The 24,901-nt window shown below is 42.7% G+C and overlaps 1 protein-coding gene across 2 annotated transcripts in view; it reads right to left on the reverse strand.

Moving 5' to 3' along the window:
- The window catches only part of UBE2J1 (ubiquitin conjugating enzyme E2 J1), a 58,507-nt gene that overhangs the window by 20,824 nt on the left and 12,782 nt on the right, over window positions 1-24,901 (reverse strand). For both annotated transcript variants that reach the window (XM_005299714.5, XM_065590182.1), the window contains exons 2-5: window positions 19,709-19,782; window positions 13,462-13,593; window positions 11,024-11,108; window positions 7,903-8,008 (exon numbers count right to left, since the gene is read on the reverse strand). In XM_005299714.5, coding sequence (XP_005299771.2) covers window positions 7,903-8,008; window positions 11,024-11,108; window positions 13,462-13,593; window positions 19,709-19,782 — 397 coding nt within the window. The remainder of the gene's footprint in view (window positions 1-7,902; window positions 8,009-11,023; window positions 11,109-13,461; window positions 13,594-19,708; window positions 19,783-24,901) is intronic.

Here is a 24,901-nt window from a genome sequence, read left to right on the forward strand (position 1 = left end):
ATTCTTGATCTTCTCCTGTCTGCTGTACAGGATGCTGATCAGGTGGTTCCTCAGTTTCTTTGAGAGTGTGTGGCAATCTCTCACCATAGTCAGTATAGTATGTCGATTGCAATGGATTTTTTACCTTCAGTCCATTTGGTATGATGTCCATCTGTTTGCACTTGGAGACTAAGATAATTTGTGTTTGTATCTGTGCAAGTTTTTTTTTATGAGGTTGATGGATTTCCACTCCATACGGCTAAATTTAGTGCCTTGCATGGTGTCAAGTATCAGGGGGCAGCTGTGTTAGTCTGTATCCACAAAAACAACAAGGAGTCCGGTGCAAACTGCAGAACTAAAATTCATTTGCAAATTTAACACCATTAATTTGGGCTTGAATAGGCACTGGGAGTGGCTGGCTCACTACAAAAGCAACTTTGCCTCTCCTGGAATTGACAGAGGGGATGGAATGATGAGATTCCTACAATGGTGTGCAGCCGATCTATAACTACTAGTAGCAAATATTCCCTGGTGATGGGACATTAGATGGAGAGGGCTCTGAGCTACTACAGAAAATTCTTTCCATGTGTCTGGCTGGTGGGTCTTGCTGAAATACTCAGCATCCCACTGACTGCTATATTTGGGATCGGGAAGGAATTTTCCACTGGGTAACACTGGAAGAGACCCTGGAGATTTTCTGCCTTCATCTGCAGCATGAGGCACAGGTCACTTGCAGGTTTAGACTAGAGCAGTAGTTCCCAAACTTGTTCCGCCGCTCGTGCAGGGAAAGCCCCTGGCAGGCTGGGCCGGTTTGTTTACCTGCCGCGTCCGCAAGTTCGGCTGATCGCGGCTCCCAATGGCCGCGGTTCGCTGCTCCGGGCCAATGGGAGCTGCCGGAAGAGGCGGCCAGTACGTCCCTCGGCCCGCACCGCTTCCAGCAACTCCCATTGGCCTGGAGCAGCGAACCGCGGCCAGTGGGAGCCGCGATCGGCCAAACCTGCGGACGTGGCAGGTAAACAAACTGTCCCAGCCCGCCAGGGGCTTTCCCTGCATAAGCGGCGGAACAAGTTTGGGAACCACTGGACTAGAGCAAATGGTGGATTCTCTGTAACTTGAAGTTTTTAAATCATGATTTGAATTGTTCAGTAACTCAGCCAGAGGTGATAGATCTATTACAGGAGTGGGTGGGCGAGTTTCTGTCATCTGCAATGTGCCAGTGGTCAGACTAGATGATCATGATGGTCCCTTCTGGCCTGAAAGTCTAAGAATAAATTATTAAACAATTTGTAAGCACCTAGAGGATAATAGTGTAATAAGAATAGCCAACATGGATTTGTCAAGAAAAAAAAAAAATCATGCCAGACCAACCTAATTGCCTTCTTTGACAGAGTTATTGGTCCCTAGTGCATAGGAGGAAGTTGTAGACCTGACATGTTTTGATTTTAGTAAAGTTTTTGATACAGTCCCACATTACATTTTCATAAGGAAACGAGGGAAACAGTCTAAACAAAGTAATTATAAAGTGGATGCATTACTGGATGAAAAACCAGACTCAAAGAACAGCAATCAATATGTTTTGTCTAACTGGGAGGATGCATCTAGTCCCACAGGGCGGTCTGCCTGGGTCCAGTACTATTCAGTATTTTCACAAACTTGGATAATGGAATAGACAGTAAGGTTATACAATTAGTAGATGACACCACGCTAGCAGGCCCTTTGGCGCACAGGATTTGAATTCAAAGGGATCTTGACAAATTGGAGAAACTGGTCTGAAATCTACAAGATGAAATTCAATAAAGACAAGTGCAAAGTGCTACAATTAGGAAGGAAAAAATCAAATGCAGAATAACTAGGTAGGTGGTAGTACTGCTGAAAAGAATCTGTAGATTATATTGAGTTTGGGATTCATTGTAAGTCAACAATATGATGCAATTGAGAAAAATCATTCTGGGATGTATTAACAAGAGTGTTGTATGCAAGACACAGGAGAGAACTGTTCAACTCTACTCAACACTGGTGAGTACTCCAGCTGGGGCTGGTCTCTAGTTCTAGGTGTCACACTTTATGAAAAATGTGGACAAATTGGACAGAGTCCGGATGAGAGCAACAAAAATGATAAAAGTTTAGAAAACCTGACCCATGAGAAAAGGTTAAAAAAAACCTGGGCATGTTTAGTCTTGAGAAAAGATGTCTTGGGGGAGGGTGAGCCTGATAATAGTTTTCACATATATTAAAGGCTATTATACAGAAGATAGTGATTAATTGTTCTCTATGTCCACAGAAGGTAGGACAAGTAGTAATGGGCTTAATCTGTAACATGGGAAATTTAGGTTAGGTATTAGGAAAAACTTTTAACTATAAGTATAGTTAAGTACCATAACAGGTTACCAAGGGAAGCTGTGGAACCCCCCACATCGGAGGTTTTTAACAACAGGTTAGAAAACACCTGTCAGGATGGTCTAGCTATACTCTGTCCTGCCTCAGTGCCGGAGGATGGACTAGATGACGGCTCGATGTCATTTGCAGATCTACATTTCTATGATTCTATCATACTATAGACATTGTCTGCTATACATGTCTCTCTCCCTCCGCCCTCCACCACAGCCACCCACACCCACAGGCAAGTTCTTGGTACTTTTCCTCTTGTATTTTATATTAACTCCAGCCATCTCTTTTCCCTATCCTGCAATTTAGCCTGTGGTCTAATCTAAACTATGACCTTAAAGAACAAATAATGGACGAACCCATACTTTGTCCACATGATGCTGACAGAAATATAACACTATCAAAATCAGGTATTTTCTTTGACAAACATTCCTGGACTTGTACAACGTGCAGGCAAAAAATGTGACACTCTCTACAATGAGTCCCAAATAAAACATTTGGAGTAAATGCTGGTGCAGATCATTGTGGATAACATACATACTTTTCTAAATGCTCTTTCCTCAGAAGGCAAGACAACAGCAAAAGACATTCTTATTTCTGGAGTACAAGTACTTTGCAAAAGAAGATTGAGAACCAGAAGTTTGTACAATGGGGCTAAAGAGTGAAGCGGGTGCATAAACCTTCTGGCCAGCAAGAGCAATTAAAATCACTGGGCTCTCATAGAATCTAGAGATTGAAAAGGTCAGCTAATTTCATATTCCTACCAATGCAGACCATCAGGGGGAAAAGAGGCATAAAGCAGAGAAAATTTAGAATTTGTAGTTTGGTGGCACCCACAATATGCTAGACACAGTACACACCTGAAAAAGCTACAATCTAAGGAGAAAAGCAACACATAAAGGGAGGAAAAGAGGAATATAAACACAGTGCAAATATACTATCTCCAACTACCTAATCACCTAATCATAATTAACTGGCTAATTTATTGCAGACATCACTGCAGAAACGGGTCTGGAGGAAGGACTTAATGGAGAATGTAGTGACTTTTTTAATCAGATGAAGTAATGTGTTGTGTGTGTAGAGGATGCCATGATAGAAGGAGCAAAGTCAAGACTCCTTGAAAAATAAACATGGGGGTGTGATACCAAGGCCCACTGGGGGTTCACTACTCTGTATCAGCAATTCCTATCAGGCCTGACATATTCATTACACCTCACAGTCGGCTGTTATCTGTATCTAGGAGTTATGTAAGAGATCAATGGAAAATGAGTAACTCACTGATCATTAATATTCTAGCATGATGTACGTATGGGGTGTGCACAAAGAGTTACGGATACATGCTAGAATTAGGTTTTAAAATTTGTTTGACAAGCAATACATAATCCCACTCTGCCCTAGACAAAGGAATGTGTAACTGTCTGACCAGCCTCATCATCAGACAGACACAATGAAGGCATAGTTACATAAAAGGCAAACAAAGCCATCAACTTAGTGAGTGGATGAGATAGCCTCTGAACTATAAAACCAGGGGACTGAACTTCAAATGATAACTAATATAATCAACTGATACACTTTCCGCTTCAGCCCCTGGGCAGTGGGGCTGGAGCTGTTAGCCAGAGGAGGCCCTAGCGTTCTGAGCCGCTGCAGGCAGTAAGGGGCTGCTGCAGCTCTTGGCTGCTGTGGGCAGTGGAGGGACCCGGAGCTCCAAGCCGCCAGCTTCACAGCTCTCAGCCACTGCAGGCAACCGGGGCGGAGCTCTGAGCCCCACTGGCAGCAGGGAGACCCCGGGCAGGGGGGGCCCCCACAGCTCCGAGGGGGAGCCCAGAGCTGTCAGCCACAGCAGTGGCAGGTGCTGAACCCCTTCCCCCTATTTCCCCTCCAGCAGCCAGGTTTAGGCTCTCATCCCCCATTTTGTCTCAATAATTTTTAGTAAAAGTCAGGGATAGGTCACAGGCTTCTGTGAATTTTTGTTTATGGCCCCCATGACCTGTCCCTGATTTTTACAAAAAAAAAACAATGACAAAATCTTAACCTTAAATATTATTGTATTATAAAAAAGTGTATCGAGCAAGGTCTTTTATGAAAGCTAATGACATTCTGGTGATTAATATAATTGTGAAATAGGTTTTCTCCCACACACAGGAGGGAAGGCAGCCATCTACCTGTCTCCAATAAAATTAAACAAGGTGTGACCAAAAAAATCAATCGAAGCCCCATTTATGTACGACACAGCAATGGGATAGGAAGTCCACAGGAAAGGAAGAACAGCATAAGGCTGAGTCGGGGATGAAACAGTGAGTTTGGGAAGACATAAGGAGAGAGAAGACGCCATCTTGGCATCAATCACTGGACAGACACAAGAGGCCACAGCTCTTGCAAGCTGAGAAAGAAGGGTCATTCAGCCAAGGTGGCTGAAGTCTCTGGGTGCTGACTATAGGTGAAAAACCTGTTTAGGCAAAGATCTTTCACCTAAGACAACAAGGGAAACCAGCACCTTGTACTTCTGTGGAAGGTCCTGACTGAAAAAGAGACAGTCATGGCAGGAAAGAAAAGACGGTAAGAAATCTACCTTGAACCAAGGCACTAGTTTATTGAGTTATGTCTTAGCCACTAGAGAGTATTTTACTTTCATTTGCTTGTACTATTTTGTCTTTATCCCTTGTACTTGAACTCACTTAGAAACTCTCCTTTTGTTAATGAACTTGTTTTACTTTTAATCTAAACCAAGCCAGTGCTTTGTTTGAATTGAAGTGACCATTAACTCCAGTTAAGGCAACAAGTTGCTCTGCTTTTGTCTCTTTAAAGGACCAGAGGACCATATTACTCTTCTGAATGTTACAGGAGAGCTGCCCATTTCAGGGCCGATGGTTTTGGGGAAATTTGGGACTGGGAGGGTGTTGGAGGTCACCCTGCAAGTAGGGACCTAGACTGGTGGAGACCAAGGTGGGGCTGTTGTGCTGCAGGCAGACTGCTGGGGTCAGAGTGCTGAACCAGGGCTACATGCTTGTCTGCTGGCAATTGGTGCCTGAGCTGTGAGCCACAGCAGCAGACCATTTAAGGCACCCAGGGCTACAGGGTAGGCAGTAACACATCATCATTGGTCTGAATTGCACCCCAAATCGAGACAGGGTGTGTGCAGAATCCAGGCTGGCATCACTGAGAGTAGGGAGCAATGTGGTAAGAGAAAAGACAGATAAATAGAGTTGGTTAAGGGCCTGGAAGGTGAGAAAAGGAATCTTGAATCTGATGTGGTAGTAATGCGGAAGCCTGTTAAAGGATTCAAAAAGATTGAGGGTAATATGATCAGAGGAATGGACAAGAAAGATCAGTGCAATAGACAAGGAAGATCATCTACGCAGCTGTGTTTAGAATGGTCTGAAGAGAGGCAACGTGGGTATTTCTTTAATGCAACATAGTATCAGATGCCACAATATTCAACATCCTTGTTGAAATAAAAGGTCAATAGATCCAGACTGTCCCCCACACACCAATTGGCTGAACATTTTAGTAACTGTGCTCCCAAATCTATATGATGGATTATCTGATGGATGATCCAGTCATAGTGAGGTTGACATAGTTTCTCAAGCAAGTTGCTTTGACTGATGACAGATGTTAGTATCAGGGACTCTCAGTCACAACAGGACCTGCAGTTCCTGGGTGCCTTATTTTGACAAGCTAACCTTTAGAATTCTCCATTCTTATTAATCTTGTATGCGTTGACATACTGTCTCCGAAACGAAGCTGAGCTTTCCACATTGCCTTTGTGTCAAGGCACTGATATACTGACCCACTTTACTCCTTCACTACCTTCTTGCCGCCAAGAGGGATGCTCAAAACTATTAGCAAGTGGAATCTGTTGTGATTTCTTTGCATCTCAGGAGTGTTAAGGTAATAAAACTCTAAGCACCAGCCTTTTGTCCAATGCTGAGTCCTTACTTCAAAAACTACTCTACTGACTCAATCCTTTGGAATCGGCAGGCAGAGGTGGTGTAATCTAGGACATTTCACATTGGGCAGTGTGGTTGAATGAACAAAGTGTTGTCGCATCTGAACACATAACATTAATGAAAGTCTTATTTAAGATTAAGACTGCAACATTGAGGAAGCCAAATACCAAAAGACCAAGGTCTACTTTCTTAAAGGACTTCCATTAAATGAAGTTCTGGTCAGAAATACTGCTCTGCATATCCTGTAAATTCATCCATAGAGCTCTAGCCATGTAAGATATCAAACACCTACATATAAGCTATTGTTAATCACTTTGCAAATACATCATAAAGTATCTCTTTTTGCTAATACACCTCTACCTCGATATAACGCTGTCCTCGGGAGCCAAAAAATCTTACCCTGTTATAGGTGAAAGCGTGTTATATCGAACCTGCTTTGATCTGCCAGAGTGCGCAGCCCCACCCCCCCGGAGCACTGCTTTACCGCATTATATCAGAATTCGTGTTATATCGGGTCACGTTATATTGGGGTAGAGGTGTACCTTTCTTAGAGATTACGTCTTCTTTCAGAAGAAAGTCCTAGAGAGCACTAACTGTTCAACCTTCAATTGGGCCACACAACTCCAGACTTTGTGCACTTAGCATCTTTCTGAACAGTAGCTGAAAGATTTTTCTCAATGTTAGGTAACACACATACTTTGTCTTCACCCCTTCTAGAAATGGAAATTCACATCAACCTTCCATTGCGATGTTTGGTCTTTTGGCTGGATATGCCCGACTAAATCTGAATGGCAAGGCATGGAAGAGAATAAGGGGTTGTAGTTTAAGAGACACTGCCACTTAGGAGAAAACTTGTCACCAACAAATTTATATTACTACCTGCTTCTAAGAGCTATATTTATTATTCAAGTTCTACTATGACACAAAGGTAGTGACTCCACAGAACCATTTCACCTTTGAGGTAATAAGACAATTTAGAGTTTCCCTTCATTGGAACTGGAATTTCAAAAAAAGTCCAGTTAAGAAGCTCTAAGGGTGAGCAAGGGATCTTGCCTTGATATGCAAAATGAAGATCCATTGATCCACTGCCTTAATTCTGCAATTAGACCTCTGAGACCAGTCACTGGTCCTGAAAACTATCACTTTCCTTTTACTTCTCTTTTTATTAGGAAGAAATCGGTTTGGCAAAACAGTCTGTTGGGCTGCAGTAACAAATGTACAGATGGTATTAGCACTCCTACCATTTTCTCATAGATGTTACATGATAAGGTAACAGCCTATAAGCCTGGTGTGCAGAAAGAAAGTCTTCACAGACATAAAAATTTTAAAGGGAATTGATGTTGAAGGCAAAACCAACTTAGGAAAAGAAACAAGACCAGAAATGTAGTCACATTGACACAAGCATACTGTTGGCATTGAAGAAATAAATTAACAATAATAATAATAATCCTGATATATAGTTGCTTATTTCCAATTGACTGACAATCCCAGAAGTGATTATCTAGATCAGAGGAAAGGGGAATCCTCTTTCCTACAGATCTATGATTTTTATATTAAAGATTGTTGGAGATGTTAAAAAAAGAAGACTTACTTCTTGGCAAGTGCTCTTCTTTCCTCAGGTGTGTAGTCTAGGGATCCTATGGCTCCCTCTCCTTTGGTTGGCATAAAACCAATAATGGCTAGTAAAGCTGTTCTTACTGAAATTGGGAAAAAAATAAAGATTCAAATTAAGTTTTTCCCAGAATTGTTACTTAATTGAGTCTAGACTTTGTGGAGGAAAAAAAAAAAGTAATGAGTTTTGCCTATAAAGATTCCATTCTGTCTGAAGAGAATTTCTTGTAATCACACTAAAACCAACAAAAATAGTATACAAAAAATAAGGAGAACACAAGAAAAATCCCTTTTCTTTTATGGCAAGGAGTCACAGATGGAAGGGTTACGTAAGGGGAGATGGTGAAGTGATGGCTGATAGAAGGGGACAGAGGATAAAAGACAGAAAAGAAAGGCTAAGGCCCATAGAAATAATGGATCAAAATGAACAGTTGAGTTCAAAACAAGGAGGGAGGAAATAGGGTGGAAAAGGACGATAATAAGGAGATTACGTTGGCATGGCCTACGTACAGTTATTTGCTAAATTTGGGCCTTAGATTGTCAGCACATCGGGACAAGGACTAGTTTTTCTGTGCGTCTGCAATGAACATAACATACCTGTCATGTGTACATGTTTCTTCTTTTGATTTATTACAACTGTTTATTATATATAATAAAACAATGCCTATATGAAAATTTAAGGCACCATAACAGTAATTAAATAGGCAATCACAGAAGGGTTACCTAGGAAAATTAAGATACAAACCCACAGATAATAAATACCACAGCAGCATATATACTGCCCACAAAAGCCCTCAACAATTGCTGAAAAAAGTTTAAAAGTTATTAAGCAGAGACTGAAAAATTGTTCTGCTAATAGAACTCCTGCGATTCTGCAGCGTCAAAATGTTCATAGCTGTAATTCTGCTTCAGCAGAACATGCTGATTCATGCACAATTCTATGAGCCCTGGTTTTCCACAATACTCTGATCATAGAATTTAATCCTTTCAGTATATTTAAGTGTGACATTTATAGCCAGGGTAGGGACAAATTAACAACAATATAGCATAAAAACAAACAGTGATAGAGGGGGCGGAGGGGGACATAAAAAGATGGGTCCTTCTGCAATGCATCCTGCTGCATGATTCCTCCTCTTCCCACTTCAGGGAAAGGTATAAGAAGTATAGTGCAGTGAGACTTACAAAAAGCAAAAACCATTCAGTCATTTTAAACTCAGGGTCTTGGATCCTCCCCTCTCCTTATAGCGTTCATTTAGTACAGAGTGCCATGTCAGAATTACAAATCATGTTACTCAGTTGACCACACACTACTCATAGAATCATAGAAGATTAGGGTGAAGAGACCTCAGGAGGTCATCTAGTCCAAACCCCTGCTCAAAGCAGGACCAATCCCAACTAAATCATCCCAGCCAGGGCTTTGTCAAGACGGGCTTTAAAAACCTCCAAGGATGGAGATTCCACCACCTCCCTAGGTAACCCATTCCAGTGCTTCAACACCCTCGTAGTGACATAGTTTTTCCTAATATCCAACCTATAATGCTATTCAAGCTGATTCAGAAGGAAAACTTAAAGTGACAAGACTAGGAATTAAAATAGGATTCAAAGTATTTTTCATAACTATAAATTTAAAACACTCAAAATGTTTTATATACGCAGTCATGTAAAATTCTACTTGCTCGTTTACCCGGGGCAAATAAATATCAATAGCTCACCATACTTCTCTTGATCTCCCACCCCCTTGAGCCCATCTGTATTGCATTGTCTCTTCCGAGTCCTCCCTATACCTCCCTCTCACATCAATTTACATCCCTTCACTGATCTCAAACATACCACCTTACCTTTCCCCTTCCTGGGTACCCCCATCTTTTTTCTCTCTTGAGATCAGCCCCCTTTACTCTCTCCCTAGGAGACTTCTCCTATGGTGCTTCTTGTTTTCCACTCTTCTCACAAGACTGAGGAAGGGTGCTGCTGAGGGTGGGTGGGAGGGAGGCCAGGTTCCACCTTCCAGTATGCCGTAGTTGCTGCTCAAGTTGAGGGGAGACAGCCTTCCTACTTCTGTCTGCTTTGGCTTGGCTGCTTGCAACCGTGCAGTATCCCTGCTTGTGCCAGAGACTATCTTGCCAACTCAGCAGAGGAACCATTTAATCTGCAGAACTCAAGGCAGCCTACTGTCAGTGGTAGCCATAGTCCTGGCATCCACAAAAAAAGAAAACCCATGGGACTTATGATCATGGGCTATACAGGTCCCAACAGCTAGTTCCAGACAACTGTGGTGGAAACTGTGACTAACCCATGTTGTTTATGGAAAATTAAGGTGACATATTTCAATCCTAGTGATTAATTTACACCAAGGTGACCTCCACAAATTCAGTGGCTATTTTTCCTATTCTGATTAAAAATGGAGATTAATATGGACGTGTATGTGGGTCCAAAAATGGAGTTGGGGCATAGCTTTGGAGTTTTCAGACCCTAAAGGCCAGCCGTGCTAACTTGAATAGAAAGTGGCATGAAGGGTTAAATTAGATTGAAACAGGAGAGGAAGTGCTCACAGCACCAGCCAATGTGCCTATGTACCCTTTACCTTACCCCTGGAGAAACATACAATTAGTTGGCATTCAGCAAATAAGGTATTGTCTTGGAATTTATTTTTTTTAGTCCTGTGATCAATAGATACTATAATAAGATATTGATTCCATTGTCAATTCAACTAAGATTTGTTTACAATTAAGTGAGCTTAATAGAAATGAATTAAATTCAAAGTGTAGTTATCAACTTATCCAGGAAAAATGACAACACTAAAACCATGTGCCTCTTCCCTCCATTCTACTTATTTCTCTATAAGTGACAGAAGCTGAAACAATGTTATTTCCAGTGTCTCCTGAGGTCATGGGAGTAAGTAGAAGAAATTCTTCTGCATGTTATCAGAGCTTGGCCCATATATCAAGCAATGTGCTTAAATGATATGCTGTTGAGCACAGTATAAAACTGAGATAAGATAATGGATAATTTCACAAAGAATATAATTCTGAAAACTAGTTTTGTTGGTGTCCCATCAATGTTTTGCTGAAGAAGAATTACATTGAATGTTAAGTAATACTCACTACTCCATGAAGGTTGCCACGTTTCAGGGTGATGTCCTGAGATGCTTAAACAAATTTTCTTCCCTACTTCAAACCTGCCATTGGCCTTCAGGGAAGGGAGTCCGGGAAGAAAAACAAGAAAAGACATTCTTCAACTCAAATATTCCTTGTTAAACTAGCTTCTACCAAAAAAACTAAACAGTAAAAATCTTTTCAAGTAAATCTGTTTGCAAACATCATATAACAACTGAACAAATGACAACAATATAAAGCTAGATTAGATTTGTTGAAGCCACCCTTGCTGCTGTCTGCACAAAGCACTGAAGACAATCGTAAGATATCTTTTAAACATAACAAATAGCAGAAATCCTCCAAAAGTGAGTTCTGTATTTCACTTTTAAGATCTGCAACATTTCATATGACAAATGAGAATAACTTTAAAATTTAAAAGCCAAGAATACTATAGAAAATGTACTGGGATTGATTAATAATGGGTGATCATAATCAAATTTTTGAATCATATAAAAGAATTTAGAAGTTAAGGTCACTATGATGCGGTCACGTTTTTGCCAAAACATATTTTAAAGTGTTGGCAAAAGGTGAAAGGTTAGCTCTTGTTATATATACAGGCAGAGCTGGTAGCACCATCTATAGTTAAGGTTGCCTGATACTTTCAAATCCATGTTGGGTGTTCACATGAGGCTGATTTGGAGGGGAAAGTTTCAGCTAAAACAGTTCAGCAGTTTCCAGGAATGAGATTAGGAAAAAATACATTGTTTTGCCCGTTCATTTGTTTAAAAAAAAGAAAAAAAAAATTTCAGTTCAGAAACTCTAGCACCTCTCTGCTTCGGAGGGACTTAAAATTTGACACCAGGAAAGTGCTTTTTGCCATCCCAGTGAAAATTATCCAGATTTGACCAATTTATAACCCTTTGAAAAATCTCAGTTTGCACATGCTTACTAGAGGCTTGACAGAGTGTTGCAGCTAAATTTTCTGATGATTCCATCTGCACTGGGCATGCTTCAGCCCAGTGTTCCAGGGGCTGAGCAGGATCTTCCCTGCAATTACTCCTCCCAGCTGCTGGGGTTCACTGTGGTTCGGGGCACAGGACTGAGAGCAGTGAAACTGTCCTTCCTGCACTATCTATGCTCCCTGTCTGACACACAGCCAGTGTAAAGGATGAGCAGCAAAATGGAATGCAGAATAGGTGAAGAGGCTGCAGGAGCCAGAGGGTAGAGGGGAGCAGAGGAAGAGGGAAGGACCCAGGGAGTGGGGATGAATAGAAGCAGAGGCTGAAGGGGCAGGAACCAGGGGTGTACAGGACAGAGGAGGATAGGAACAAGCTGAGGGCACAGAAACAGAAGGGTCCATAACCACTGTAGCAAGCTCCCCTTCAGAACCTGGAATTGAACTCAGGAATCCTGAGCGTTTAACATTCCTCTGTTGTCAACAAACAGCTGTGAAACCTACTAGAAAAGCATGTGTCTCATCCCCTTCTAGTAGCTGGTCCACATAGAGGATAACAGCCTACTACTACCAGTTACTCCATTAACTCAAGTGGTAGAGATTTGTACGGTAGATCCAAAAGTCCAAAACCCTGCTGACGACCCAAGTAGAGGGGTCAATATGGCTCCACTGATATAATTTAATTATGATACAGTCTTTAATTACATGATCACATGTTTTTTCCATTCTTGTATCTTAACGCATATGCACAAGGGTTCTGAATTAAGGTTGCGTAGGTAACCTTAATTCTGGCATTTCTTAAGTTTTAAGTGCTTGTTTTTGCAACTTTAATACTCTTTACACACACACACACACACACACACACACACATACACAAATATTGAATTATTTACTAAATAAAATCCTCCTGACAAATTTGAGGCAAGGTCCTGCATGGTGCTAGGCACATGCAGCTCTTGTTGATGTCAATTGAAACTGGATCGTAAACCTCTTTCAAGACAAGATCACTCAGTTTGTTTGCTCATCCACGATTTCTCATTGTTTCTCTGGCCTTGGAATAAGAACTTAAAGTGTTTTAATAAACAGATATTTCATTACAGTTACTATAAATAACATTTCAGCAAGCAACATAGGTAACTGTCCCTGCCTATATCACTATTCCAAAGTGAATCAAATGGCATGGCATTATGCCTCCTACCACAGCAGTAGGGGAACTATTTTCCCTCCTCTTTCAGTGGTCAAAGCACTAAATTTAGTTCATCCTACAGTGGTTTTTCCATAATGTATGTAATCTTGCATAAATAGTCTTCAAATTTTTCATTTAGTCTCATTTACAGGTATACAAGTGGATAAACAAAATAAAAAGCCACAATTCTGCACTTTTCTCTAAGTGAACTCTCTCTCATATTGCCAAAAATGATTTGTTAACGTCTTTTAAGGTTACTCTAATTGAAATGACCATATATAAAGGATGACTGCTAAATACTCTTACTGTTAACAGAATGATGCTTGGGGGTTTCATGGGATACTCTGGTGGTAGTACTATTCGTCCATGATAAATTCCTCCATCAAAATCCGAATCTGGAGGGCCTCTAACAGTAAAATGCCATTCAAAAAGATTATCCTAAAAACCAAAAAAACAAGAGCACACAAGTCAGAGAGAGCAGGACAAAAACAGATAATCATTACTTTATTAAAATAAGCATGGACTGTAGCTCTGTAGCATAGCAAAAATTCAAAATTAAAAATCAGAAAAAAGCTAAATGAGGATAACTACTATAAGACAGTGCAGCATTGCAAAGGCTACAGTTAATGAGCAATACAGCACTGAAAAAAGCAGCAGCAGGTTGGCAAAAGCGGGAGGTTGAGTCAGTTTCCATGTATGACTTATTTTTTATTGTGCTTTCTAGAGGTGCAATTTTTGGTTGTTGGATGTTGGTAAGTTTCAACAGAGCTTTCAGCTCACAGCACAAGATCACAGTCATTTTTCACCTAATGAGCCTGAACTGTGGGTTCTTCATAACCCGTGAAAGTATTCATGATTTGTGGTACAAACTCCTTTAGAGCCTCTAATTCTTCCAGAGCCTCTAACTTATGCAGATTGGCAGAGATTAACCTCTGCAACACATTAAAACTATTATGATCATTCCCCTTTCTAAAAAATGAAATTTAATCCTCAGCATATTCAAGATGATAAAGAGGTGCTCTAAACCAGCTATTCCATCCAGAGGTTGGTGGGATGCAAGGACTTTTGTATGTTTCTAATTGAAAAAGGGAAAACTGTGCTTTCATTGCAGGGCAGACAGTGAAAGCTTGTTTTATAGCCACAACAAATGCATTTACTTTTAAAAGTATTTTCATCCACAAATCGCCAACAAGGTTAAGCAAATGCACCATGCACATTAGGTGTACTGCATTTAGAAATAAAGGTTTCAAACTTCAATCCCAAGCTTTCACCATGTAGGTGGCATTATCTGTCACGCAATCAAATGGGGTATTATGAATTTCTCAACAGTTTCCCTTATTGCCTAGCTTACTGTTTTAAATTAACTGCTCCCAAAACCTCGTAACTCAACAAAAATACTTCCAGCTTGTTTTGTTCACATGGAGCTGAAGTAGCTTTGTTGTCACTGCTTGTTCGGCCAAGGATGGCGAGAATATCGAGTACATATCTGTCTTCAGCATCAATAGCTTCATCTGCTACCACGCTGATTCCTTCAAAGCCATACAATTTTTCTTTTAAATCTTAAATGTATGCAGTTTTGGGATGTTAGTCCCAGGATATTAGCGAGGTAAGGTGAGTGAGGTAGCATCTTTTACTGGACTAACTTCTCTTGTCTTTCTCACCAACAGAAGTTAGCTTTTATTGGACTAAATTCTATTGGTGAGAGAGACGAGAGAAGTTAGTCCAGTAAAAGATATTGCCTCACCCACCTTGTCTCTCCAATTATTGAATGTCATGTTCAAAATTCTTCGGTAAGTAAAACTTTCTAAACTGGTCTGCACTAGGTATAACTCCAATGTGTGTTCCAGATTGCATTCTGAAAACCCTCTGAGTTTTGAATTGTCAAGGGTATGCAAGAAGCAGAAAAGGCTTCTGTTATTCTGAAAGCTTCATATCTCCTTAAAGCTGCTCTTCGATCTTAGTAGTAAACAGCTGTTTTCTGACGTTTCAGATTTCTGTTTTCCTCCACTTGTAATGCCTCTTGTTGGTACGTGTTGCACTTTCCAGATTCTTGTCATAGCTAGTGTTTCTAGTAAAATCAACATGTATGCTGCACTACATACAAAATAACTTCCCTTTGTTTTCATTAAATGCTTGAGAATATTGTTGTGCTCGTTGCTTAGCACTTTGCCAATTGCTTTGCCAATTTTTACTCATATTTTGTTGCTGTTGTTGTTGTCCGCTATTTACCGTTATTCAAAGGTTTGCATATTCCAATCATTTTAACTTTTTCACTTCCGCTGACACCGTGAAAAAGTCATGATTGCTTCCTGTTAATTAAGACATGCTCACTGTTTTCACAGTTGAGTTGAAATCAACAGCAAAATTCACAGGTTCTGGTGACAGTGGTGACCAACACTGTGACAAAGTCATATCCCTACTCATGACTAATGCTGAGTGCTAGATCACAGCTCTATGTTTGCCCACCTACTTATCACTCTTGAAAGGACAGAATTAAAAGTTTATTAGATAATATTTGAAAAATAAACGATACAGAAAATTTGAAGCGCCAGTTATTGGTCATTGGAGGTAACATACAGCGTATAGGGGGATGTTAGTATTTTGGTGTTGGACAGCACACATAATATATAACTGCAATGTCCCCAATGGTGGGCAGGATCAAGATACAGCCGACAAGCGGTGAGGGTCCATCACTCATACAGAAAGCAGAGACAGTCATGGGTATAAGTAAGTGGGCTGGGTAATGAGGATGGGGTGACCCTCACGTGGTGGGATTCAGTTAGGTTCGGTGAGTTCAGGGCTCAGGGGATGAAGTCCAGCAGGGGGGGTTTATAGGTCTCTTCCCCCCAGCTCACTCCCGGTATTGGCGGTGGCCGGTGATGTGCTCTGTGTAGATGTCCCGAGACCAACGAATAGTGTCCGAGACCGTTAGGTGTCTCATGAGCCACGCGTAACGATGGCCTACCCCACAGGTCCTCAGCACGCGTTCGTTACATGGGTCCCAGGCACCCAGGGCCCCAACGAGCAGAGCGTCGGTGTGCACCTCGTAGCCCTTTGTCCGCAGGGTGTCAGCCAGGGGGGCATACTTTTCGAGCTTGCGGGCTCAGGCTTCACGGAAGGCCGGGGTCCTGTTCTCGAATGGAATCGTTACGTCGACCAGGATGATCTTTTTTCCAACCTCGTCCATGACGACGATGTCTGGGCACAGCAGGCTGTCGGTGCCTGGGATGGCGCGGTTGACGGTGACCTCTCCCAGGCGCGGGTCGATGGCCTTCACTAGGCGGTCCTGGACGGCGTTGTGGCGCAGCTGCCAGGCTCTGGCATGGGGCTTGCAGCAGCATAGGACGTGGGGCAGGGTTTTGGCGACGTACCCGCACTTCCTGCAGCGTTTGTCCCGGTTCCCGTGGCGGATGGCTCCGTTGAGGGGGACGCAATTCAGCCAGGCGCGGTGTATGAACCGCCAGTTGGTGAACCGGGTGAAGCTGCCCGTGGGGAGGAAGTGGTTGCTGGAGTCCCACTTGCCGGTCACCTCGAAGGCCTTACCCTGGTCCGTTTTTTTCTTCAGGGTGTCCACGTAGAGCGCACGGACAGCGGCCTTCAGGGATCTCTCCAGCATGCCTCTGGCTCCGGGGGTGACGATGGTGTTGTCCTCCGTTCTGATCTGCGGTATCAGGACTTCCAGCTCCTGCCGTTCCTCGCTCCATTCCCAGCAGCAGCCCAGTCGCTTCCCCAGTCGGCACGTGGCGTTGCGGGCACGGGACCACAGTGAGGCGAGATCACCCCTGTCCTGGGCGAATTCGCCGTCCAGGGAGCCGCTCAGAAAGGTGGTCACATCTTGGTCGGAAGGAGGTCTGCCAATTCGTTTCTCGGTGGCGGCGTGCAGGGCGGCCGTTGCGACGTTCTTCACCTTGGAGTCCGGGCATGTCAGGAGGCGGAAGGCGTGCGTGACGACTGCGATGTCGCGCAGGTCTCCCATTCGGGGGACGTTGGCACCACCGTGCTTGATGTATACGAGCTCGTTGCTGGCTCTCTGGGGCAAGGACAGCCATTACTTGACCAGTTGCCGGATGGTCTTGTCCGCCTTGTTGAGGGGCACCTTTGCCACAGCGGATCCTCTCAGGACGAAGGCGATGCGGGGGATCAGGAAGGTGTTGAGGGCGTTGATTTTCTGCCACAGCGCCAACAGGGATGCGTCGATCTTGGCGGCGTCCTGCAGGATCTCCCGGATGGTGTCCTCGGGGGTCTGCCAGACGCGGAAGCCCGTCGGCGTGCTGAGGTGCTGGTACGCCTGCCCCTCCGCCAGGGGGACGACGGACTCGCCCTGGATGAGGAACTCCATCGTCAGTACCGAGTCCCTCTTGCTCCCATCAACGTGGAGGGTCGCGCTCTTCTTGGCATTGAAGCGGAGTCCCGTCCAGTCCGCGGCTCTCCCGATGGTGTCGAGCATGCCCTGGAGCCTCTCGGTGTCGTCCGCGATCAGGACCAGGTCATCCGCGTAGGCCAAGACGCTCACCCTCTCGCCGTGCAGGTCGAAGCCTTCGGTGCCGTCGGAGATCGCCCGCAGGAGCGGCTCCATGGCGAGGTTGAAGACGATCGGGCTGAGGGGGCAATCCTGCTTGACGCCGCTGCGGATCGGTATCTCGGCAGTCTCCCCTTCTACCGAGCGGATGGTGGTGCTGCAGCCCTTGTATAGTTCCCAGATCAGGTGGAGAAAGGTCTCCGGCATCCCAAACTCCTGTAGTGTGTCGAAGATATGGTGATGGGGGATGGACCCGAAGGCGTTGGCCAGGTCGAGCCACGCTACCGCGCACTGCTTCCGTGTTCTCCTGGTCGTCTGTATGACGGTCTGGAGCAGGAAGTTGTGCTCTTAACACCCCTGCAATGGCATGAAGCCCTTCTGGGCCAGGCTGATGGCTCCCTCGGTCATTGCCCACTCCGTGATCCTGGCTGCCAGGCAGCTGACATACAGTTTGTACATGGTGGAGCAGAGGGAGATACTATCAACATCCATTCAGGTTCTGCTTCTCACTGTTCTCTCCCCAGGAGAGAGAGAGACTGTCCTAACAAGCAATCAGTACATTCATACAAAATACCAGCAAACAACATCCTGAAATAGGCCTTCTTATTCTTACTATTACAAAAATCCAGGTGTTGTTTATCCCTAAACTTGGTTTAAAACACTGGAATTAAAACAGAAATATAAGTAAAAAAAAAAAAAAGAAAGTTGATATTTTACCAAAATCATTATTCAGGAGAAAAACTGCAAGTAAAAACAAAAGCTAACCAATAACAATAATCTGTATTTTATAGAACCCAAAAGCATGTTAAGTGCTCTAAGTATGCTAAGTGCACTAAGCTTTTTTGCAAAAATTCCACCAAATGGCGAAGTCCCAACATTTAGGGCTTCTGTTTTTTAGAATTTAGAACCTTTAGTGTGTACTAGCAAAGTCTACATGAACAAATTAATGTGCAACACTTTAGTGCAGGGGTTCTCAAACTTCATTGCACTGCGACCCACTTCTGACAACAAAATTTACAACATGACCCCAGGAAGGGTGACCAAAGCCTGAGCCCACTCAAGCTCTGCCACCCCAGGTTGGGGGAGAGGGAGGGAAAAAGAGGGGCTGTCAAAGCCAAAGCCCGAGCCCCACTGGCCTGGGCAGGGGGGCCAAAGCCAAAGCCCAAGGGCTTCAGCCCCAGGCAGGGTGCCTGTAACTTGAGCCCCACCACCCAGGGCGGAAGCCCTTGGGCTCTGGCTTTGACCCGGGTTGGTGGGGCTCAGGCTTCAACTCACTTTGGGGTCCCGACCCAAAGTTTGAGAACTGCTGCTTTAGTGCACTTTAAAAATCACCCCCCCCCAAAGTCTCCATTACTGCTCTATGTAGACAAGCCTATAGATACAAATAACCATTTTTTAAGTTTCGTTCTTGTCAGCACTAGGATTTCACCTTTCCTCAAATTTTTGACTGTTTATAAAATGTCCAGGACTGAGACTGCAGCATAGATAGCATCTTTAGGGTAAGATTTTTTTTTTTTTTTTTTAAAAGGTGAGATCCTGCAACTGCTCCCTTCTGCTCATACTGAACCACCAGTTACTTCAATGGGCTCCTATGTATGCACAGGGCTGCACACATGTCAATCCAATTACAGGATCTAGCCTTAAACTTTCTGCTAGGGTAACTTCAAAACATAACATGAATTTCTTTTTGGATGCATAACCACTTCACATTTAAATTATGAGGTTATGCAATCCCCAGGGGAAAAAACATATTGCAACAATGTGACATGACTACTTAGATATAATCTTAACTTTTATTATGTACTTTTTACCGATGAGTCAAGTCCATGACATGTCATTAGATTTAAAATGTTCCTTATAGTTTTCAAGGAAAAAATAAAAATCTGACCATTTTAATAAGGTCTATTAATCTCCAAAACCAAAATTAAATATTAAGTATGGACTTAAAGCAATGTAACCAGTCAGAAAAATTATATTAGGTATTACACAGCAGACACAAACTAGCAGCTACAGTGAATATACACAGGAACTAACCTCCAAGGGCTGTGCATGGTAATGATCTGTAGGATCCTTCAATTCGGCTGCTTCCTTCATTAAACGTTTGACAGCTGAAAAAGGAAATTTGGTATATCAATATGAAAAGCTCCCTTAAAAAAAATATACAGAAGATTTTGTTAGCACTATCTTGAAGGAGTCACTTCATCTAACAAAGCAGCTTATATGGTCCAGAACACCATGCTTCTCCCACCTGACTTCCTTCTTCTCCAAGATACACATGATAAATTACTCAGATATGACTCATTAAATCCTGTATCCTAAGAGCACTAAGTTCTGAGAAAAATTATATTTAGTTTCACAGTTTCCCAAATAACATATTTGAACATTATGAGTAAATTGTATGTGATTTATTAATTCAGCCCTACATTAAAGCTGAGGGGTGGAAATATAAAAAAAAAAAAAAAAAAAAAAAAAAAAAAAAGGTACTAGGATTTCACAATTGCTTTCAATAAATACAGATGAACAAGGCATATCTATCATTACATTTTATCACAAGAAGAACCTCCTTGCATTTCAGCAATTGCCTAAGTCGGCGTAGCTTACGTTGCTCCAGGGTGTGAAAAAGTCACCCCCTTAGCGACGTAAGTTACATTGACTTAAAGCGCTGTCTACACCAGGCTATGTCAACGGGAGACACTTCTGCTGCCGTAGCTTCCACATCTCGTTGAGGTGGGGTAATTATGGTCTCCCATCAACACTCTCCCATCAACATAGTGCATCTTCACCAGACGCACTACATCAGCACAGCTGAATTGATATATACCGATATAGCACACTAGTGAAGACAAGCCCTAAAAAACTTTACACCTTGACCGCTAACAGTCAGGAAAGTTACATAACTATTGTCTTTAACAGTTCAAACAAAATCATTGAGAGATTTCTACGAGAGGACTGAACACTGGAAAGTACATGGACACACACATCATACACTTTACATTTTGCCATTTGAAACCATACATACATCGTGCTCGAAACATTTACCCTACCTTGAGAACTAAGCCTACCAGTAAGGATGAAAAATACTTGTGCCCCCATTCCCACACTAAGGCCTCAGTTCAGGAAAGTATTTAAGCCCGTGTTTAACTTCAGGCACATGAACAGTCCCACTGAAGTCAATGGGGACTACTTATGTGCTTAAAGTTAGGTACATGCTTAAGTACTTTCTGCATTGAGGCCCAACGCCACACCTCACCAATGCCACGCCTCCTGCAATTTAAAGGAATGGAACAGTTGGATGCTGTATTTATTTGTAAAATATTGTGAATCAACATTCTATATAATATTTTTAAGATGTAACTTAATATTAGAGCTTATCAAATAGCAAAAAAAAAAAAAGCTGAATACATTCTACAGTATTCATCTAATATTATAACTGCCAAAAAGTACTTAGCTATCTTTAGTGCTAGTCAAATACCACAAAAGTATCAAATGAAATTATTCTACAAATGCCAGTGACATTCACTGAATAATATAGTTGTCAAGTACTATTTGTCAGCCCTATTTACTAGGACTCTCTTGCTTCGGTTGTGTTTTTTCCTTCCCGTCTTTACTCCACTCCATTTCCCTATCCACCCCTCAAAACAGATCATGGTGTATCTTTTTTTGAGTTATTTTCAGTATATTTCCATTTTTCCTTCTCTCTTGCCTCCACCCGCTCATCTCTTTCTATTATTACAGAAATGTTTTCTATCTCCTCCCATATGTTTTCTGTAACTCCTTTCTTCTCTCCCCTCAACACTCTCTTTTGTCAGTAATCCCATCAATTTTTTCTCCCCTCTCGTACACTCTCACGCATATCTACACGCTCAACAGTGGAAAGTTAACCAGATGCCTAGTAGACAGGAGGCCAAACTTAATAGACACAGATGTATGAAAAACTGGGGGGAAGGGGGATTGCTAATCAGGCTAGGTGAAGAGATAGCCTCCACTCCTTTCCAGATGCTTGGAAAGGTAAACGTGCTGGGATTTCTATCAGGGTACTGTCCCTGGACCATGCATGGTAGCTCTATCATTCATATCACTCTCATAGTAATAAGCATTTGCTAAGTGTGAAGCCCCACACCCACCCAACCCTCTCTGACTACTGGAATGAAAGAGAAGGAAGCTCTCTGTTTCCTCTTCCACCCTCAGCCTCATGCTCATAGGCACTGACTTTTATTTTTTGCCGGGGTCCATTCCAAAGCCACGCCCTCGCTCCACCTCTTCCCACCCTCACTCCATCCCCAGCCACTAAGGCCCCTGCCCTCGCTCCACCCCCAGACTCCCGAGGCCTCCGCCCACAGCTTGCTGTTCTTTGCCTTCCCCCAATCCCCTCCCCGAGACGCCAAACAGCAGATCAGCAGGATGGTGCTCATGGTGCTCTAGCCTCCCACTGACAGATATATGGTTTGGGAAAGAGAAGTTTTAAATGTATTTGTTTCAAATGAAAATCAGTGACTACCTTAGGCAAAAACTTGGGATGGGGACTAAGGATTATCCTTATACAAAATCATACATGAAGGATATGCTGTAAATGATTGTATTTTCTCAATTCTTCTCTCTAATGCGATTGCTTCTAAAAATGCTACCTTCATGGATAAATGTAGCAAAGAAGTTGCCAAGAGCTCAAGCGGGGGAGCCATTAAACCTGCTAGGACCACACTGAGGTCCCAGGAAAGAGGCACCTCCCTAACTGATGGAAAAACATGTGTAGGACCCTTGAGGAATCTAGTCACAACTGGATTGGAAAAACTGTATATCCCCGGAAACGGTGGTGATAGCTGGGCGGCGGGTGAACCCCAGCTTTGGGAAGGCTATCCTGCCAGCCCTGCCCCCCGCATGCCGGAGCACTGACACCACCCTCCCTTAAGAGGAGGAGGAGGGACACAGCGAGCAGCAGGGACTTCCGGACGGGTGGGGGGGAGGGAGTGATAGAGTGGAGGACTTACCGGCAGGCAGCAGGGGCCTCGGGGAAGGGGCAGGGCCACCACGGGCCAGGTGTCCGGTGGCAGGTGGCCGGCAACTGCCTATTATACCCGTCGCCCATATAGCTGCTAAATGTACCCAGATAAAAGTGAGAACTTCTTCCACCAGGCAGCATATATTAGTCTGGTGGAATCCTTTATATTTTGAATTAAGATGTTTTGAGCATCCAAAAAACAAGATCTTTTCATGCCCATCCATCCAGCCAATATCCAGGCTATGAAGTGGAGGTAGGCTAGATCTGAATACAGAATGTTCCCATTCTCCTGGGAGATGAAGTCTTACAGAAAAGGTTAGAGTTTGGGAGGGTGCGTTGACAAGACCACAAGATCCCGGTACCAGAATTGTCTTGGCCAAGCAGATGCTACCATGGGTGTCTTAAATTCTTCAACGGCCTCTGAATCAGAGGGGTGGGAGGGTAAGTATGCATTATGCTTGGAGACAATGCAATGAGGAATGTGCCTGATAAGGATCTTGGAGCTAGGCCTAACCTCAAGCAGAAATTGGGACATTCTTATTCCTGTCTTTTTCTCAGAGGTCTCCTAATGGTTGGCCCCCTCCCTGAAAGATGTTTCATATAACGGACTCACAGGCCATTCAAGATCCACGGAAAGCTGTCTGCTCAGGAGATCTGTCAGGGCATTTTGTAGTCCTGGGAAGTATAGCGCTATGGGTGAGAGCTGATTTAGTTTTGGTGACTAGTGAAGACCTCATAGAAGAAAAAGTTGTAGGGGACAACCTTGGTTCGAGCGATCATGAGCTAATTCAGTTCAAACTAAATGGAAGGATAAACAAAAACAGATCTGACTAGGGTTTTTGATTTCAAAAGGGCTAATTTTAAAAAATTAAGGAAATTAGTTAGGGAAGTGGATTGGACTGAAGAACTTGTGGATCTAAAGGCACAAGAGGCCTGGAATTACTTCAAGCCAAAGTTGCAGAAACTACCAGAAGTCTGCCTCTCAAGAAAGGGGAAAAAATTCATAGGCAGGCAAGTATGCTCCACACCTCAGATTTTGGAAGGCATGTCAGATTCTTAAACCTTGGGTCGAGTGCTGTAGCTATCTTTAGAAATCTCACATTGCTACCTTCTTTGCGTTTTGTCAAATCTGCAGTGAAAGTGTTTTTAAAATGAACAATGTGCTGGGTCATCATCCGAGACTGCTATAACATGAAATATATGGCAGAATGTGGGTAAAACAGAGCAGAGGATGTACAAATCTCCCCCAAGGAGTTCAAGCACAAATTTAATTAACACTTTAAAAAAAAAAAAAAAAAAGAGCATCATCAGCATGGAAGCATATCCTCTGGAATGGTGGCCGAAGCATGAAGGAACATACGGATGTTTGGCATATCTGGCACGTAAATACCTTGCTATCCCAGCTACAAAAGTGCCATGCAAATGCCTGTTCTCACTTTCTGATGGCATTGTAAATAAGAAGGCAGCATTATCTCCCGTAAATGTAAACAAACTTGTCTGTTTTAGCAATTGGCTGAACAAGAAGTAGGACAGAGCCTACAAGTTCACTCAGAAGTTTTACATTTTTTTTTAATATATATATTAAACTGCATTAAAAACAAAACAATCTACATTTGTAAGGTGCACTTTCACAACAAAAAGATTGCACTACAGCACTTGTATGAGGTGAATTGAAAAATACTATTTCTTTTGATTATTATTTTTACAGTGCAAATATTTGTAATAAAAAAATATACACTTTTTCAATTACAACACATTTTTATATGTAAATGTAGAAAAACATCCAAAATATTTAATAAATTTCAATTGGTATTCTATTGTTTTAACAGTGCTATTAAAGCTGTGATTAATCCCAATTAATTTTTTTAATTGTGATTAATTTTTGAGTTAACCGCATGAGTTAACTGCGTTTAATCGACAGCCCTAATTCAAACATTCTGAACTTGTTCATTCAATTTAGTCAAAATCCATGTTGCAGTGATGTTGGTTTGCTACCCACCCATGCAGTCATGTTCATTTTTTTTCCCCCTCACCCCACAGTATCTAGATTTCTAAAGAGGTTACTGCATGCATATCCACCAGCGAGAGAACCACCTCCAATCTGGGATCTCAGTATTATCCTTCCAAACCTTATGGAATCTCCCTTTGAGCTTCTTTCTGAATGCACTTTACACAACCTTACTCTCAAAGCAGCCTTTATAGCCTCCATTTCTGACCTTCTGGCTGATGTA

Source organism: Chrysemys picta, chromosome 3 (assembly GCF_011386835.1).
Source record: "Chrysemys picta bellii isolate R12L10 chromosome 3, ASM1138683v2, whole genome shotgun sequence".
Classification (NCBI taxonomy): Eukaryota; Metazoa; Chordata; order Testudines; family Emydidae; genus Chrysemys; species Chrysemys picta.